This window comes from Styela clava, chromosome 4 (genome assembly GCF_964204865.1).
Source record: "Styela clava chromosome 4, kaStyClav1.hap1.2, whole genome shotgun sequence".
NCBI lineage: Eukaryota > Metazoa > Chordata > Ascidiacea > Stolidobranchia > Styelidae > Styela > Styela clava.
This window is the reverse complement of record NC_135253.1, coordinates 13,785,917-13,805,896: the sequence shown is the minus strand read 5'-3', so window position 1 is coordinate 13,805,896 and position 19,980 is coordinate 13,785,917. Positions and strand designations below refer to the sequence as shown.

The 19,980-nt window shown below is 35.1% G+C and overlaps 3 protein-coding genes across 3 annotated transcripts; 2 read left to right on the top strand and 1 right to left on the bottom strand.

Moving 5' to 3' along the window:
- The first annotated feature begins 1,835 nt into the window (after positions 1-1,835).
- LOC144422091 (puromycin-sensitive aminopeptidase-like) lies at positions 1,836-6,393 on the top strand. Its single transcript, XM_078111898.1, has one exon. It carries the CDS (start codon positions 1,986-1,988, stop codon positions 4,599-4,601), a length of 2,616 nt encoding a protein of 871 aa, XP_077968024.1. The 5' UTR covers positions 1,836-1,985; the 3' UTR covers positions 4,602-6,393.
- LOC144422093 (uncharacterized) lies at positions 6,338-12,864 on the top strand. Its single transcript, XM_078111900.1, has 8 exons — positions 6,338-6,469; positions 6,897-6,989; positions 7,328-7,478; positions 7,885-8,084; positions 8,724-8,861; positions 9,482-9,592; positions 10,076-10,268; positions 10,839-12,864. The coding sequence occupies exons 1-8, from the start codon at positions 6,422-6,424 to the stop codon at positions 11,003-11,005; spliced, it is 1,101 nt and encodes a 366-aa protein (XP_077968026.1). The 5' UTR covers positions 6,338-6,421; the 3' UTR covers positions 11,006-12,864.
- A 652-nt stretch (positions 12,865-13,516) lies between these two features.
- On the bottom strand, positions 13,517-18,352 carry LOC144422094 (uncharacterized). Its single transcript, XM_078111901.1, has 3 exons — positions 14,857-18,352; positions 14,454-14,765; positions 13,517-14,342 (listed from the first exon to the last, which is right to left on the bottom strand). Exons 1-3 carry the CDS (start codon positions 14,999-15,001, stop codon positions 14,221-14,223), a joined length of 579 nt encoding a protein of 192 aa, XP_077968027.1. The 5' UTR covers positions 15,002-18,352; the 3' UTR covers positions 13,517-14,220.
- Positions 18,353-19,980: the final 1,628 nt, after the last annotated feature.

The following is a 19,980-nucleotide window of genomic DNA, read 5'->3' as shown; positions in this document are numbered from 1 at the left end:
TTGATTTTGAAAGGCGTACCAGAAATGTACATAGTTGCATGGAATTCATGAAATATATAACATCCAATAAAAACCAAAATGGGTCTTTCGTTGAACGCCAGTTGTGGTCCCGGTACCGGTATTCCAGTATTCTGTTATCACAAGCAGTATCCACAGAGCATGGCGCGTTGGCAGAATCTCATGGTCTAGTGAGAATGACGTCATCGGAAACACCGCGCTCATTAAAATTTCAAGGAACGATTATCAAAAATCTTGACCATGTTTATCATGATAAAAATATCAAAAAAGATGTAAAAAATATTCTATCCTCAAAACTGCTCACGTATACAATGAAAGATATCTAGAAAATTACAAAAAAGGCAAATTTCTGCTCTGGTGATCACATTCCCCATAAGAGCTAATGTTAAAATTGTTTTTTTACATCACTTTCATTTTTGCGCGTAGGATGGGTTTTTAATGAATAAGGTCTATTGAAACTCGAGTAAACATAAACATGTGACACTCAACGGAGGTATTATCTAACGTTCTTAGAAAATAGAACACAATTATATTTTGTTTTGTTAAACATTCTGATTAAAAATTTTATTTTATTTTTGAATGTCTCGAACACACATCCCTTAATGTCGCTAATGCACAATTTAATGCTCTAGTAATATTATATGGTTGTCAACTTCCCACCTGTTCATTTCTTATTTTATTAATATTGTTTTTGAATGAGTGAATATATATAATCTTTTGCTCTTCTGCCTATGGATGGACCTTTCCCCGAGCATCGACTTCCTTGTTCACTTCGTGACTTTGGCCAATCAGCATGATGCAAGAAGTGACGTAACAATGCTAACAATGTAACGTAACGTAACAATGCAATTGATTGATTGAATGCTACCATTTCGCATCCGCTCAGACACTTTTCTCGCTCAAATAGATTTTCAGGCGTGGCCGTAAACATGACTTCGTTTTCGCGTTTTTGAACTCTATTCGTTAGTTTTCAGTTGTGTTTCGGAAATTTAAATATAAATCAGATAATTCAATGATCACTCTGTCTTTATGGACCTTTCCCCGAGCATCAACTTCCTTGTTTACTTCGTGACATTGGCCAATCAGCGTGACACAAAAAGTGACATAACAATGCTTCCTTTTCGCATCCGCTCAGACATTTTTCTCACTCAGACAGATTTTCAAGCGTGGTCGTAAACATTACCTCGTTTTTGCGTTTTTGAGCTATATTCGTTAGTTTTCAGCTGTGTTTCGAAAACTCAAAATATAAATCAGATATTTCAATGATCCCTCTGTCTTCCTAAGAGTTTTAATTTAATTGCAGTAATAAAAATTGAGTGTAAAAATAGCTGTGATAGACTAGGCTAAAATTCTTTATCGGCACTTTCAAAAAACATATTGTTGTATGCAATGAATCATAATGATGGTTTGAAACACATACCCCATTTTACATGCGCCAACTCGCAAAAGCACTCTCAAAATAGCCCCGGGAATTTAGCAATGGTAAAGTATAGGAAGAATTTTTCTGGGGTCAAAGGTCGGGGAAAGGTCCATTATACAAAATTTAATGTTTTTTTCTCAAGTACTAGATAAACTTGACTCTGAACACTCATTTGTTGCTACGTACGTACATTTTTATTATATATTATCTCACTATTATTTTCATGTCTTCATACAATTTTGAATTCCTCAGTGCATCAATTTTTGCATGTTGGAAATAAATATCCGAATCGCTAAATAAAAACCGTATATGTTTGCGTTTTCCGGTTCGTCAATAAAGCAAAAGACATACCGTAAATTCTTTTTCTCCCTCTCTCATACAGGATTTTGGGAACACTTTTTTACGCATGGCCTATATTTGCGTCTCTGCGCTACTTCTCTATTACCGATTGTTCCTGTATTGTATTGGTGCTTACCGCAGCTTTCTGCTTTAAACTCTGAAACTGCTCGTTTGATTATTATCGACTTGACTACAGAATTTTGAAAATATGGCTACCAAAAAACCATTTTCGCGTCTCCCGACAAATGTGTTGCCTATAAATTATAATTTATGGCTGAAGCCCTGTATTGAAGAATTTACTTTTGATGGGAAGGTGGATATTGAGGTTGATGTAAAAGAGCCCACAGCTGAGGTTGTCATGAACAGCATGGACATCAAAATATCTTCTGTCACTTACTGTCAAAAAGATATGAAAATATTTGAGTCATCTGCAATTGAATTTGATGAATCTCAAGAAAAAGTTATTATCAAATTTGCCAGTACACTCGCACAGGGGAGTGGAGTTCTCAGCATCCTTTTCAAAGGTGAGCTTAATGATAAAATGAAAGGTTTTTATAGAAGTCGCTACATGGTTGATGGTGAAGCTCGTTATGGTGCTGTGACACAATTTGAGGCAACAGATGCACGGAGGAGTTTTCCATGTTGGGATGAACCTGCACTGAAAGCCACATTTGATGTTACACTTGTAGTGCCCAAGGATCGTGTGGCTTTGTCAAACATGAATGTTATCTCGGAAGCAGATTACTTTGAAAAGGAGTTCAAAGTAGTTAAATATGCTCGTACTCCAATCATGTCTACGTACCTGCTTGCTTTTGTTGTTGGAGAATTTGATTTTGTTGAAGGCAAAACGCCAAAAGGTTTGCCTGTTCGAGTTTATACTCCATTGGGTAAAAAAAAACAGGGTCAGTTTGCTCTAGATGTTGCAGTAAAAGCACTGCCGTATTACGAAGATTATTTCAACATACCTTATCCTTTACCGAAGATGGATCTGATTGCGATTGCTGATTTTTGTGCTGGGGCTATGGAAAATTGGGGGCTGGTTACTTATAGAGAATCTGCTCTGTTGATTGATGAAGACAACTCATCAGCACATGCACGACAATGGGTTTCACTTGTTGTTTGCCATGAGCTTGCTCATCAATGGTTTGGTAATCTGGTTACAATGGAATGGTGGACCCATCTTTGGTTAAATGAGGGTTTTGCTTCCTTCATGGAATATTTGGCCACAGATCATTGTCACCCGAAATTTGATATTTGGACTCAGTTTGTATCGCACGATTATATGCGAGGAATAGATTTGGATGCTTTGGACAACAGTCATCCAATTGAGGTTCCAGTTGGTCATCCCGAGGAAATTGATGAAATATTTGATGCAATTTCATACAGCAAAGGTGCCTCTGTGATCAGGATGTTGCATAACTGGATAGGAGATGAAAACTTCCGTAAAGGAATGCATAACTATTTGAAGCAGCATGCATACAAAAATGCATTTACTGAAGATCTCTGGGATGCTCTCGGTGATGCGAGTGGAAAGCCAGTAAGAGATGTTATGGGGTCATGGACAAGACAAATGGGATTTCCTGTTGTGAGTGTGACAGTGAAATCTAGGACTGACAATTCAGTCACATTGAAATTGTCACAGAAGAAATTCTATGCAAATCAGAAAACCATAAAAGATGGCAAGTCACCGATGTGGTCCATTCCTATTTCATTTTCGACATACGAATCACCCAGCAAACCTGTGAAAGATGTTCTTCTGAAAGATGAAACCATGGAAGTTACCCTAGAAAATGTTGCAAAAACAAGTTGGATCAAAGCCAACCCAGGCACATATGGTTTTTATCGTGTTCAATACAGTCATGAACTTCTGGAACTTCTTCTTCCAGCGATCAAAGATAAGTCATTGCCCGAACGTGATCGTCTTGGGTTTGAAAATGACATGTTCGCTTTAGCTGCATCAGGTATTGCACCGACAACAGATTTTCTTGATGCTTTATCGGCATATGAAAACGAAACCAACTATTCTGTTTGGTGTGATCTGGATGCGAATATCGGTTCACTGTCAGTTTTGCTTTGGAATGATGAAGATGCCTTAAATAAGTTCAAAAAATATATCTTGTCCTTGTATGATTCTACAAATACAACTTTAGGTTGGGATCCACAATCTGGAGAAGGTCATCTTACTGCAATGCTGAGAAGCTTGATGATTCGCCGTGTTGGTCGATTTGGTTGTGAAAAAACAATAGCTGAAGCTAACAAGAGATTTGAAAATCATCTAAATCAGAAAAGCAGTATAGTTGCTGACCTACGATCACCTGTTTATAGCACGATTGTGTCTCACGGTGGTCCTGGTGAATTGGATAAACTTTTAGAGCTCCATGAAAAAGTGGATTTGCATGAAGAAAAAGAGCGTATTGAGAGGTCTGTAGGATCTGTCAAGAAACCTGAACTGATCACCAAAGTTTTGGATTTTGCTATGACTGACAAGGTTCGTTCAAATGATAAGGTATTCATGATCGGGTCAGCTGCTATCAGCAATCCCATTGGTCGAGATATTACATGGGAATTTGTGAAGAAAAACTGGGAAAAGTTGCATGATATGTTTAAAGGAAGTTTTCTTATAAATCGACTGGTACAAATGACCACAGAGAATTACAGCTCTGAACAGAAAGCTGCAGAAATCAAAGATTTTTTTGAGAAAAATCCACCAATAGGAGCAGAACGCAAAGTACAGCAATCTCTAGAAAACATCCGCAGAAGGCTGGACTGGTGGAAAAGGGATGGAAAAAGCATATCAGAATGGCTTTCAGCAAAATCCGAGTAAAACTGAGTTTTAAATTTGATCCCAGTTGATAATGTTCTGATTTGAAATGATTGACTTTTAATGCTATATGAATCATTCACTCAGTTATGTTGAATATAACCAATTGATTCGTTTTTTTTTTTATATAACATGTCAATTATTTACCAAAGTTCCCATTTCTTGCTTTGTTATAAATTTCAACCTTGTGTTAACCAATTATAGACTGCAACCATCATATATTGTAGACTGTAGAAATATTTGAAATAATTAGTGTGTGGTATTTTCGCATATTTTAGTGAGTAGAACGGTGGTTCCCAAACTGGGGGTAATTACCCCCAAAGGGGTAATTTGGAAATTTTAGGGGGTAATCCAGATGTTCACAATTCCTTTTGTAACCCCGTACTTTTGACTAGTCTGCGGGAAATCTGGACATGCAATGTTCACATCTATAGTCAATGAGTCTAATCATCTAGTGCAGGGTTTCCCAAACTTGGGTCCGCGATGACTGCACAGGGGGTCCGCAACGATATGAAAGGAGTCTGAAACATATACATTTTACTGTATTATATACACTGTCACATAGACATTCATAAACGAGATAAAGTTCACGCAATCGCAAACTAATTTACTTAATTGTGTGACACTGTAGTTATATACACAATTAAATTAGGTCCATGTGTTCAATTAGTACTGGCAGTCCGGATATTGGGTAGCAAATAGATCATAATCTTATTGAATTGCCATTGGTCTACCAGTATTACACCTTCAATATGTATTGAATCAGACATTCATGAGTTTTATTTCGTCAAAGGAAACATTATCCTTCCTCGTTGGTTAGGCACAGAATTTGATACGGCGTAGGATGGGGGTCCATCAAAATTAAAATAGGGGTCCGCGGCCCAAAAAGTTTGGAAACTCTGATCTAGTGACTAGTCACGCACTTCGTAGAGACATAATACCAATACTTCGGCTGACAGATTTTAGGCTGAAATGCTGAACTAGTGCAAGTTCAGCATCTTAAAATCGGATGATGCAATAGGTGGTGTTGATATCATCATCGTTGTTGATTAAAGAAAAAGTGATAACAATATGACTACTGTATTTTTTATGAGAGGGGTAATTGAACTTTTGGTAATTTAATTTGGGGATAACGATATCAAAAAGTTTGGGAACCACTAGAGTAGAATGTGATATTTCTTAGCACTGATCCATTTGTCGTGAAAATTATGTTTTGACTATTTGTGCTGCTAAATTATAACATTATTCAATCAGGGAGGGGTAATTTACTATCCCAAAACATTTCAAATTCTACATTTATGAATCAATATTGTTATATTTTAAATTTTTTGGATAATTAAAAAAAAACTAAAAAGCAAGTAATAATTTCTTGATCCAAAACTCGGAAAATAATAAGAAAGCAGATGATATGCCAGTCTTTCTATGAAATTTTGTTAATAAAATTACAGAAGACTTGAAAAAATTTGAAATGTTGAATGAAATTCAGATTATTGTGTTGAATGCTCGGAAATCATTTAATGTAACTTAAATAAGGATTTGCTTTGAACTTTGTATTGTTGATAATGATTTAGTTGAGGAAAATGGAAATTTTAAAGTGATGATATTGAATATAGCTTTTCTTATCTAAATATCATAAATATAATATTCAGATTTTTGTCCATTAAAGGGGTTCATACTGGCTATTGTTTATTGTAAAACGTTTTAGGAAAAATTTGTGTAATTCATGTTGCAAGCAGCAATCGAACAATAATCTGGTACATAATTTTTCAATCAATGATCTATTTGTATGTTTTAGTAATAGTTTAGCGTTATCCTATTTCAAAATGGACTCTAATGAAGACTCTCCATGTGCAGAAGAATCATCACACCAGGTTAATATTTATTTCACTTTTCACTTCGTTTCTGCCTGTTTGTAGAATTCAATTTTTATGTATAGGCTACTATTCTCTTCTGTAATAACTTATTACTTATCGATCTTAAGATCGGTAAGTATATTGATAGGTATTTGTATGTCTGTCTGTGTGTCTGTCTGTCTGTGTGTGTGTGTGTCTGTTAGATGAACGCGATATCTCACGAACGCGTGGTTGAATCTGCTCCAAATTTTGCATGTGCATGCATCTTACCTCGGACCAGTAGCCTATAGATTTTGGGTTAATTATGTCGTATAATTAGCGAGTTATTAACTAATTACCGATCTAAGATCGATAAGTCTTCGGTCTCCGACCGATATTCTCGTGTTTACTACTTATGTTATATGTGAAAAGACTTTAAAAATAAATATTTTTATTGTATTTTCAGGAACCTCTTCTCAATATAAGTGCTTCACAACTTGTTCAAATAATGACTTGTGCCATGAAGAGAAAAGACAATGATCAATGTACATCAATACAAGTGAGATCTTTTTGAAAGTTGGTTTGAGTATAATACTACATAAGTTCTGGAGCCAGAAAATCTTAGGATTTGACTTTATTTGTATTAGATATGCAGTCTTTGTAGAAATAATATTTCGAAGATGTGAAAAAATTGTTGCAATAATCAGTATTTTTGATTAGATTCGAATGTTGTAATTTTAATTTTTTTGAGATATTTTTATGGATACCTGATCAAAAATTTTTGAATCGAGCTATTTTAGTAAGCAAATATTTCTTTTATGCTTGCCTCCCAAACATTACAATATCAAGAGGAATTTGACTTGTACATTTATCCAACACTTTGTATAAACTATTCAGAGCAAAAAGCAGTGCACGTCTTCTGTACAAAAACTAGCAGTAGATGAACACAAATCTAGTACAAAAAGTAGACAAGAACTAATTGAAAGAAATCAATATCTTGAAAGAAGAGTGAAGCAGTTAGAAGCACTTAATTATAACCTGCAATGTGGTTAGTTGTAACTAAAATATAATGATCGAATTTTCTTAATTTTATAAACCATTGAGGAAATGAAGTGTCGGTGTTTTTGAAGGATATATTATTGAATGCACCAAGTTGTTTATTTTTCCCAACCAGTAAAAAAGTCTACACAAAATATCGAGCAGCAACACCAAAGGATCTATTATGTAATTAAAAATATCGTGAAGTTTAGTTTTGGAACTACTGTTTTCGTCGAGACTATAGCTTTTATACTGTATAGAAATTGGATATCAATTTTATGAAATGCTGTTTAAATTCTGTTTTTAATAATTATGTGCAGAAATATAGGACACAGGTTGTCCATCCTAAATCAATATTGTTACATAATGTGTAAGTGAATCATTTGAAAGCTGTAATTCATGTATACCCTGTACAGGTCTGTTGAATGCAGTAAGAGAAACTATATCAGAAAGTTTAGAAGCTCAGCTTCGGATGAATGATATTGCACTGAGAAGAAGAAATTCATCTCCCCAAGGAAACCAACAATTGAATTCATTAAGCAGTAACCAACAATCCTGGCAACCTTTGCCTATTCAGGGTGAATCAATTGTGAATGATGTTACCTCTACCACATCTGTAAGTTTTTTTTATCATTGCTGAACCAAGAGATATAGCAACATATCGGAATAGTTTTGCGCTGTGCCTTCTTAACAGTATTGCCCAACAGAATTGCCTATATTGATTGTAAAAATGACTTTTCTTATACACATTAACCAATAACATTTACAGGTATTTAATTGCCCAGATAGTCAGCCAATATTAAGCCTTTCCTTTCAAATTGTAATCCTACTTGAACATGGACATGAATTTCGAGGACTTCTAGTCTATTTGTCCTCCTCGCACTCGTAAGGATAAAAAGTGCGCCATACTCTTTACTTGTAAAAGCTGATGTTATTCAACCATAATTTTTTTACCATTCCTGGGACAGAATCAGTAAGTCTTGAGTGCGCTTGTATTCTCCTCCTTTCGTTCGTAAGTATAAAAAGTGTGCTATACTGTTAATTGTAAAAGTACCACTATGAAAAAGCTAATGTTTTTCAACCAATAACTTTTTTCACTGTTCCTGAGACAAAATCAGTAACAGTCTTGTGCACACTTCTCCTTATGCTTCTTTTGTCATTTGCACTTATATGGTAGGCCAAATCTTGGGAAAAAAATTTTCCCTATTGTGATCTGGATAAAAATAACTTTCTTGTTTGTTATATGTTAATTCAGAGAACACCCGAATTATGTTCTGATATATTATCGAGTGAAGAATCTCATTCTCCACAAAGTTCACATTTTTACAATGTAGCTTCAACAATTAAATCGGAAAAGATATTTGATGAGTCGGGGGTGCTACAAAGTCTTCAGGTTCAAATTTCAGTTTTATTTCATATCATGCTCATTTTTAATGGAAAATATTGTTTTAATTAGATTCTGAACAAATTTGCATATACGTAGCTCTATGATTTTAATGCTTGTAAATATTGCATTTCATTATTTATTTGCTAGAATAAATATATTTGTAAAAATAATTTGTTTCGAACACTCCATAAGCTCACTGTTTGGAATTAAGAGCCTTTTAACCTGCCCTAAATTTACACTGGCTCATAGACAATATTTTTACAATATATTAGGATTGGCGCAATGCAAAAATTAAATTCATATTTGTCTATTCAATATTGAAGTAAAAAGTGTTTTAGTAGCCTACTTCAAACATCACCATAATCAATTCTGAAAAATTCATTCATCCATTCATTGAATTGTTTTTACTTAAACATGAGTTTAAAGTTAATTTTAGTATAGGAAGCTGATTCAATCTTCAACTTGATTATATTTAAACAATATACATGTATTAATATTGACTCCGGAAATGAGTTGAAATTTGCATGACCCCTAAACTGGACGGTCAGAACTCCAGGGCCTCGTGGAACCCCAGTTGAGATATGTGCCCCACAGTTTTGATATTTACTATAAATATTTTACATCAGAATGGACAATTTGAGGCTTCGACTTCGGTACAGTCAGAATATATTTCTTCACCTGAAGTTGTCACTGATAATAATTGCCAAGATCAAAGCCTTGTTCCGAATGCGGCGAATGTGAGTTGTTTTTTTATGAAATAAATTCCTACATTTAACTGTGTGGTAGTACATTTTGCTGACAATTGGAAACAAGCATGTCGTCATGCTAATGATTACTTCACACTGAGTTATACAGGTGAAAATTCCTGTGGTTGATGTGTCAGAGAATGGACAACCAAGGTCATCATCAAGAATTGAAATTATTATTAGTTTGCATCCATCGGACCTCTGGAAATCGATATTTTTTGGCAATCTCTCGTCAACCAAAGGATAATAGGGTATATCAAATGCATAATTTTGGTTTGAATGAATAACTAGTTGAAGGAAAAACCTGATTATCGTAGTTCAATCAATTTATAGAGGCTAATGAGTTCGCATGTGCCATGCCCATATTGTAAATAGGAAATTTACATATCTCAATTAAATGGTTAGCCAAACGACTGATTCGATTGTTTGTTGATGAACCGTGAGATATATAACTGTTATACTTTTTATTGAAAGTGTCGTCTAATTGGAATGGCTCACGAGATACAAATGATAGTTCAAGAATCAACCAATTATAAGAAACTCACAAATAAATTGCTGAATGTTCTCTTTGATCGAGAAGAACTAGCCAGCAGTACATTGACTGGAAAAAGCAAAGGTGATCAAGAAAAAGAAAAACTCGATGAAGATACTGTGAATCTCATTGTTCGTGAGTATTTTTGATACACTCATAACTCATTTCAGATTGTGATGTGACCAGTAATTTTGATATGAAGGAAATATTTTATTAGTCATGTTTGAAATGTTTTCTTTTGTTGGCGTATACTGCATGTTAATTCAATTTAATAAATATATATAGTTTCAGTAAATGTGGCAGTTTTGATTGCTAATAGATGAGTCTTCTTGCATTTCTCTGAGCAAATTATTTATAATAATTTAATTCCATTAACATAACCAATAACAATTGAAATGAATATTAGAAAATAAATTGACTTAAATTGTTTGTAACTAAGCTATCTCATCTTTGTTTAAGCTCAATTTTTAGTCATTATTCTTATGCATGGTATGCTCCACCAACTTTTGTGAATGAAATATGCCTGCCCAACAAAATATATAATCATGTTTGAATAAAAAATTTTGCACATCAAAACATCAGTGAAATGTTACATTCAAAAATAGATAGGAAATATGTAAAACCTATCCTACGGAAGTATCCTGTACAAATTTGTTGACTTTGCCATGTATTCAGGATGATAATTTTTTATCTTTTATGTTATAGAACAAGCAATAATGCGTTTTCCTGGTACATCTCCCACTGACATTCGAATGGTCATCAGTCAAAATTGCAAAGACAAAGCAATCAGATTGCAAAGGAAGGTTCAGCGTGAAGCTCTTCAACAACAGCTCGCACTACAATCTCGGGCATATCATGTAGGTCATCCGTGATCGGAAAGTTGATTCCAAGCTATATTGCTTTCTCTGGCATCATTGGAAAACCGAGAAAGTTTTCGGTCAACAGGGTCATCTGTGTCTATCTTTCACGGCAAGACCCAGCAAAATAGAATCTTGATGTCAAATTCACGGAACTAAGAAAGATTTTTATAGATTGGAATTTTTCGAAATTCACCAAAAGGGTGGCTGCGGTATTGCAGACTGTCCAGAAATATTGTGCATGTCTTAAGGGGGGACCCAAAATGACTGTGAAAGATATAATGCCACAAAAGCGGTAGCATTATGGAATCCGTACCATGCTCGGGAAATCTAATCATTTGAACCCATGTTTGACAGACAATAAATGCGATAAATCAGTTTTATCACATTCAAATATTAAGGTATCCAATAATTGAGGTCTGTCAATCAGCGAATTATATTTTATTTGTGCATATGCAGGGAGAACTTCAATTATATCAAATTTCGTTTGTATTCAACAAACTTATTTTTTGACCAATTTTCGCATGAAATATGATGCAGTGAAACATGTTTTAATTCATGTCCAGTTTTATGGTAGGATTCTTCATATTATTTGTACCCGGCCGGAAAAGCGTCTAAAAAACCATGGGCCAGATAAATCTGTTGAATGCAAACCCATATTGACATCGGGCAAGATGATGTCTAAAACTGTATGCTTACATGCGTCAACCACCACACTCGCACGATTCTCGTTAATCACAGGAAGTTAATGAAACGTCATATTGGTGGATCTTCTGTGATAAAAGCCGATCAATGCGGCCTTTGCACTTATCACAGGTGATAAACAATGGTTTGTCAAGGTGGTTAGCGTAGCCGAATTTAAATAAATCTTGCAACTTTTTGTCATTCAGAACACCAGCGCAGCTTTGGGCATCATGTGGAGTGTCTTCTGTTATCAATAAAAATTTAGATTGAAAAACAAAACTTGCGAAAGCCTTAACACGTCCGTGTGATTTTTGGGCATATCTCGTTTCAGTCCTCTACAACGGACGGTGAAGACTTGTTGCTTAGTTTAGCGACTGATGAATCCAATCATCGCCGTTGCTTCTTTAATTCTGCGTATTTTGACGAACAAAATGTACATTTTTTCGAACGAAGTCATTTCGTTGTTATATGTTTGTATATATGTCTATGTAATTCGTAGTTTTAACTGTGATGACTATTCGGTAGATTTTACAAAGTGTGCCGACCCGAGATTGTTACAACTTTTGAATGCTGCGACATATCTATTTATTGAATAAATGTGAGTGAAACTACGGGGATGCTGAAGCTAATTAGCCCATTCAAATGTTGACTCGGATTTTTGACCCATTGCAAACTCTGTCGACATTTACTAACGACTGCCTATTCGAGTTGATTATAATTTTGACCCCAACTCTAATTTAATGGAACTTTCGACGCCGGCCTTTAAAATAGGCAGGGAATAAAAGTTTGATAATGGCCTTGGAAGCTTTCTTTAATAAACTGTTGAAACCACTTACCCAATTCAATGACATTAAACATTGTTAAAATTAATTGTTTAATGTCATTGCCCAATTCCACCATCAGAAGTCTGATATTGCCGATTCTATACGAGTGTGCTGTCCTAATGACCTAAACCCAGGCCTGTGGCCCGCGTCGCATTCGAAGAGTAATCAAAAAATCGCATTTAGTGTTGTTTCGTCACAAAATTAACTGGAATAATCTTTTGACATATTGTTACACCACTTGTGTCACTAAATTGGCTAATGTTATGGCAGGCTGGGGCAACTAGCGAAGTTGAATGATGTTCTTGGCAGTCTTGATGTTATCTGGCTTTCTATCGTTTTGATCGAGAATATATGCTAGCAATTTTGGTGTCGTAGAGAACTTGAAATTGAGTGCGGATTCTATAAGCTTAGGTTGATTATGCTGCCTCTGCCTGATAACTAAATATTAATGTCATGGTCTAACAATATAATTATTGTTGGGTGTTTTTTTTCTGCAACCAGCCTAAACAGAATTACAAAAATGCTGCTCATATTAGTAATTACCCTCGATTTGCGGAATCACTTTGTCCGTTTGAAAGCTGACACTAAAAGTAAATATATATATAGAAAGACTGGGGCTCCCGAAGTATGCGAACCAAGATGGCGGACATCAGAATGTAATATGTGTACTAGGTTAGGGTTAGGCCATAATTTTAGGTATAAATACTACGGTAGGCTTTTGGCTAGTCTTCGAACTGATAATAGGACTAAAATAAGGAAAATTGGAAAAAAAATTATCGCCTAACCCTAACCTGTTACCCATGTTAAGTTCCGATGTCCGCCATCTTGGTTCGCATACTTCGGGAGCACCGAAAGACTTTTGCAGGTTTTAGTAAGTTTTTGGTGGTTTGCTTGTTTCAGTTCGATAGATGACAAATACTGATCAATGTGTTTCCACAATGAAAGTGTTTGTTTTGTATTAAACTGTTTACCAATTCCTTGCACTTTTATGGGCCGCGAATAGGACAAGTTTAATTGAAATAGGATGAAGAATATCTCCAAGGATACCTTCAAGGATTTGTCAAATAAGCCACTGCAATGGACCTTTCCCCGAGCATCGACTTCCTTGTTTACCTCGTGACGTAACAATGCCCCCTTTTCGCATCCGCTCAGACACTTTTCTCACTCAGACAGATTTTCAAGCGTGATTGTAAACATTGCCTCGTTTTCGCGTTTTTGAACTCTATTCGTTAGTTTTCAGTTGTGTTTTGGGAACTTAAACTTTTGGGAAATAAAAATCAGATAATTCAATGATCACTCTGTCTTTCTTGGAGTTTTAATTTAATTGCAGTAATAAAAATTAGTGTAGAAATAGCTGTGATAGACTAGCCTGAAATTCTTTACCGGTACTTTTAAAAAACAGATTGTTGTATGCGATGAATCATAATGATGGTTTGACCCTCATACTGCATTTTACAAGCGCCTACTTGCAAAAGCACTCTTAAAATAGCTCTGACAATTTTGCAAAGGTAAAGTATAGGGAGAATTTTCCGAGGGTCAAAGGTCCATAGTCAAGCCATTCAATGAGCATATATACATGCTCATTGAGCCATTATACGGTTAGGGATACAATATTGACGTATATATATATTTTTCAAAAATCTCAGTAGGGGATCCCATTATTAAGAATATCCGACTTTTAAACCGACAGTGTTTCGTTTTGATAGGCTGAAACTGCACAGGTTACTTAAGGGGTCTTCTGCTGTTGGATCTACTGGTTCTTCGTCCACTGTTTGAAGCGAGAGGTCTCCTCTGTTGTCTTGAGGTGGCGCTGGCACCAGACCATCGACGACCTGTTGAAGCATCTGGAAAATAATCTGGCTTGAGAGCGCTGCGTATGAATTGTTTTTCTCAACCAGTTCAAATCAAAGAATTATTCTGATGAAACACTCGAAGACCAAATTCGAAAATCTCACCTTTTTTGCGCATCGTAGGCTTGTTCTCGACGTCAACGTGTATACTATATTCGGGATACTCATCTGAAATACATTTTAGCAGAGGAACGTATTGGTATTGAAAATCAGTCTTTATTATCCGAATATTCTTAGTCTTTCTTTCTTTAACCTCTGCTTCAAAAAGTGTGTCGGGAACTGAAGGCAATCCTCTCACCACTCGACTCATGCCCAAGTTTACCGGAACTTTTTCGACAAGAATGTAAGTGCCAAACGGAGATACGTAATTTGATGCACGATCAAATCCATGCCTTGATAAAACGTCAATCAGCAGCCCTATAACAAATATGTGATGTGATAGAGTTCGGGCAGTGATATATAAATATATATTTGTAATAATAGTCACGCGTAATTTTAAAAAGAATACCTTGTTCATCGGTGAGGTCCACTATCATATCTTCCTGAATTCCGCATTTCTTTCTGATGCAGGCTATGAAGTTAACGATATAACAATCAGGATTGAAAATATTACTTATATTTTCGCCATGCCTGACAGTTATAAATATAGCCATTGTATGTGGGTATGTGCAGGGTCGCTACATATATGTTTGTCTAAAGTGAAAAAGACTTCAATTGGATATTTCTGTATAAAAGAGTTCAAAAAAATTTCACAGTGTTACTTCATTAAGAATTAGATGCCCTAGAATCTATAGATCTTGCTAAAAACAAAATTATCGCCCAAGTCGTTTGGAAAAATGGAGTTAATTATTTTGAAATATGTTGTTTGAACAAACGTTACGATTTAATAAAATCTAGCCTAGATGGGGAAAAATCGCGTAAATTGCATGTGGGGGTATAGAAGTCATATAATATTTATATACTTCAGAAGGTGGTTCCCAACCGCCAGTCCGCGAAACTTTTTTGTCGGTTCGCGAGAAATTTCGTTGTTTTTATGCCGTCTCAATCGCTTTACTGGAGACTAGGTTGCGTTGGTTTATTACGCAATTTCTCTTCCGCCGTCATATTACGACGTCTTTCGCGACAACTTGGCGCCGAGTAATGACACTTTTCGCTTTTTCGCCTCCGATTCATCGCGATTTCTCTCCATCTAATCTCGCAAGATTTAGAAACCTCAAAATCAGCGCGCGTGATTTTTCAGTTCTGCATGCTTTTCCTGATTAATATGACCATCCATATGAAACGTGATGTGAGTATATTTCTTTGTTTAAACCAGAAAACAGCCAAGAACAGTATAATATTCCAATAAGATATGAACCTGTTGCAACCCTGCAGGTGGTCACGAGACGCGCGAAAAGCATGGGCCGGAGAGATCTTTTCCAGTATTTTGAGCATGCACGATAGGGTTTCGAGCCTGGTGCCAAGTTACCACCGACGACCTTGTAATGTAAATTCATTTCGTTTGAGGCGTCTATAATCTGCAGAGGGATTAATATGATGTACCCGATGAAAAAGAAAAAACTTGATTGAAATTGTGATTCTACTTTACAGTCCAGATTTAAAATAGAATTACTATCACAATTTTGGATATTTCTTGATAACGAATACTGGTATAGCATATATATTGAGAAAACTCTGTTTGATTTTATTCTCAGATTTCCACGATACACAGAATATAAATCTTATAACATTTATCCAGACTAGCTTAGAATGGTTTACATCATCTTCCTTCTCCCTATCGAAAGATATCGGAGTCGTATTTATACGTTGATCATAAATCCAATTAAATGCTGTAAACGTGAGCTCGTGATTCACGTTATAAACAGAAATTCCTATTATCTCAACAAGGGTAATTAGGTACATCGTACGGATGGGAACTCACATATAATTATTTCAATCAGTGCCAAAGGTCTTGAGAATATAGATTTTAATTTGATAATGACTGGATGGAACCTGTTATGTTCTTAAACCTGGTGTAATTTGATTCCTACGAAAGTCTTTGTTCGAATTTTGGGGAAAATTAACTTTGTTTTCATATTTTTAACATGAAATGGGGTACATTTGGGGGTTAGTTGCTATATTATCTCCCCATCTTACTAACTGGAAGTTTAAAGATTTGGCACCTCTAATAAATTGAAAATATATAGAAAAATACAATACACAATGCTAAAATTAATGATATAGGTCAAAAAAAAAATATTTAAATGTATATGATCTACAATGAGACAAGACATTGAAGTAAAGAAGAATTTATAGAAAGGGTAAAGGTTGTAAAGTAGAATTACAGAAGGATGGCGTATTTTTATTTGAAAAATTTTGGTTTGGACGGTTAAAACATATTTTCAATTTAATGTATTTCGCTAAGTTAAAATACTTATACTCGCTTTATCGCATTGTTACGATTTTGTAGACCTAGTTGGTCAATATATGCTTGTCCCATGTCGGGATGAAAAAACGTATTTTTAAGTTTACGCCATCTCAGGGCTTTTTTGAAAAAATAACGCTTTTGGATACAATTTTTGTTTAACGAGCTTATTATTTCACCGTTCTATATGACGGCTTTGTAAATAATTAAAAGTATGACTCGCTCGAATCTACTTTTAGAGAGCATTTTAATTCCAACGAAATCTATTTAATCGAAAGGAAATTCTAACCACAAATATTCAATAATATAAATCTCTTTAAAGGTATTTGAAATTAGAATATTCAAAGTTGTTACCATTAAATAATTTATAAAAATTGAAAGCCGAATGAAACGCCATGTATATATATATAAGAAGAAAAAGAAGTACTTTACCTTAGTAATAGTGGAAGAATGAAAAATGTCTGTCTCAATGAGGAGAAAAACCTGCAAATCATGAAACAAATTGTAGAATTACATGCTCCTGAATAGGTAAGCGCGACAATTTCTCTATTGTTCGGAATAGAGCGCGTAATTTACAGTAAAACAGTCCATGTATATAGTTCATTGTTTTCAACAGTTCGTTTTTGATTAGGTTTTTCACCTCGAACATATATCATGTTCTAAAAGAGTTCATTTCGATCGATGTTCAATACAGTCCATATTCATGATTTTAACGTTTCCAGAGTCCGTTACCATAGTTCAACTGTTTTCAATTGAGATTATTGTCTTTTCATAATGTTTTTGAATATTTCGGCTTGTCAGCAATTTGCTACTCCAATCGTTGTTCCAGGCAATTTGAATCTCCCCGACGTTCGTAAATTGGTCGAATTTGATTTTCGCACGTATTGTAGAGACTGTTTCTCGGCAATTGTTGAAAGCTTTCGCTTGGTCAGCTTTTTGGTTGATTCCGTCCAATTGTTGCTTGTCCTGATTATTGTCCGTTGATCTGGTCCGTTTCAGAAGATTAATTCAAGTCGGCTTTGTCACCATTTATAGCATAAATGATTGTTAGATGAATGTGATGTTACCGTATATTGCTATTTCGTAGATTGTCTCTGACTTGCAAGTTACCCGTTCACCCTTCAGCTTCAACGCCCACGTGAATGAAGATGCGTTAAAAATCTCTATATGTTTTTATTCGTAAATTTCCACAACACACAGAATACTAATCTTAAAACATTTATCCAGACTAGCTTAGAATGGTTTACATCATCTTCCTTCTCCCTATCGAAAGATATCGGAGTCGTATTTATACGTTGATCATAAATCCAATTAAATGCTGTAAACGTGAGCTCGTGATTCACGTTATAAACAGAAATTCCTATTATCTCAACAAGGGTAATTAGGTACATCGTACGGATGGGAACTCACATATAATTATTTCAATCAGTGCCAAAGGTCTTGAGAATATAGATTTTAATTTGATAATGACTGGATGGAACCTGTTATGTTCTTAAACCTGGTGTAATTTGATTCCTACGAAAGTCTTTGTTCGAATTTTGGGGAAAATTAACTTTGTTTTCATATTTTTAACATGAAATGGGGTACATTTGGGGGTTAGTTGCTATATTAATTAATCATTTATAGCATATATATTGAGAAAACTCTGTTTGATTTTATTCTCAGATTTCCACGATACACAGAATATAAATCTTATAACATTTATCCAAACTAGCTTAGAATGGTTTACATCATCTTCCTTCTCCCTATCGAAAGATATCGGAGTCGTATTTATACGTTGATCATAAATCCAATTAAGTGCTGTAAACGTGAGCTCGTGATTCACGTTATAAACAGAAATTCCTATTATCTCAACAAGGGTAATTAGGTACATCGTACGGATGGGAACTCACATATAATTATTTCAATCAGTGCCAAAGGTCTTGAGAATATAGATTTTAATTTGATAATGACTGGATGGAACCTGTTATGTTCTTAAACCTGGTGTAATTTGATTCCTACGAAAGTCTTTGTTCGAATTTTGGGGAAAATTAACTTTGTTTTCATATTTTTAACATGAAATGGGGTACATTTGGGGGTTAGTTGCTATACTGGTACCCATCGCTAGGTAATCGAGCAATCAAACAATTGTCCGTATTTTCAACCAGTTACTTGTGCGTTATGCGAAAAAACATTTTCATCACTATAGCTTTGATTACACGCCGCTGCAGAGCTACGTTTTGTGCAATCTTCTTTGAGGCCTCGTCTGCAATCCTATATTGGAGACGAAACAGCAGCAAAACTCTCACTAGAGTTAATTGTGTCTGTACATGATTTGTCATGTACATGTTTTTTTTCTATGTGAGATGTTTTATGTGACCCTTTCTTACGCATAATGGGTGCCCAGCACTGCATTTCATTACGCAAATATATGGTATTATTTTATATTTCACCCATTTTGATTTTTTTACTATTTTTCTCTACAATTACTGCTATAGGTACTAGAATAGAACGTTGGAAAATATATGACGTAACGTGAGGAATTTGTATAACTGTTGAAAGCAGGTGGAAATCGAAAGCCAAAATAAAAATGAATTTAATTTGCGGTACTTGACAGAACAAATATTTCCTGCCGATTTTTGTTGATCTCGGACATATGAGTAAGTAAAATTTTGTGCGTTCTAAAGATACAAGTAAATTATTTGGTAAAATGCATTTTCATCTTCTACCTCCAGTTACTCTTCAATCAGAAAATTGTCTAAAGACTGGTTCAGAGTTCTAAGCCTGAGACATACAACATTCGCCATATCTGCTGACAACGCCACAAAACGAAAATTTCTCTAAAGAGCAGCAACCCAGAAAGTTCTCTTATGTAAGTCTTAAACCATTGTAGTTGCTGTATACACACACGGTATTACAGTGGGTTTGCATCGTACCGGGGCTTTGAAACGCAGTGAAAGAGAAGCATAATCGGTTATGACAGGGATTAAACTTTTGAACAAAAAGGGAAAGCGTTTGTTTAGTTAGGAATTGGGATTAGAATTGAAAGCCAGTGAAAGTTCGTTTTGTGCAAAAGTCACATCCTAGAAATATATGTGGATCAGGTAAATGAATCTTCGAGGCTAAAAAATTCGCCAAACAGAGCAACATTCTCAAAATTTCTTTAACAGAAATTCATGTATGACTGGTGCAACTGACTGATAAATTCTAGACTTAATTGATTAGAATTATTACAGTATCACGCAACTA

Coding starts and splice junctions, on each gene's coding strand:
- LOC144422091 (XM_078111898.1), top strand. CDS start 1,986: ATGGCTACCAAAAAACCATTTTCGCGTCTCCCGACAAATGTGTTGCCT.
- LOC144422093 (XM_078111900.1), top strand. CDS start 6,422: ATGGACTCTAATGAAGACTCTCCATGTGCAGAAGAATCATCACACCAG. Junction 6,470..6,896: donor CAGAAGAATCATCACACCAG/GTTAATATTTAT, acceptor TTGTATTTTCAG/GAACCTCTTCTCAATATAAG. Junction 10,269..10,838: donor TACTGTGAATCTCATTGTTC/GTGAGTATTTTT, acceptor TTTATGTTATAG/AACAAGCAATAATGCGTTTT.
- LOC144422094 (XM_078111901.1), bottom strand. CDS start 15,001: ATGGCTATATTTATAACTGTCAGGCATGGCGAAAATATAAGTAATATT. Junction 14,766..14,856: donor GGACCTCACCGATGAACAAG/GTATTCTTTTTA, acceptor TATTTGTTATAG/GGCTGCTGATTGACGTTTTA. Junction 14,343..14,453: donor GCCTACGATGCGCAAAAAAG/GTGAGATTTTCG, acceptor ATTATTTTCCAG/ATGCTTCAACAGGTCGTCGA.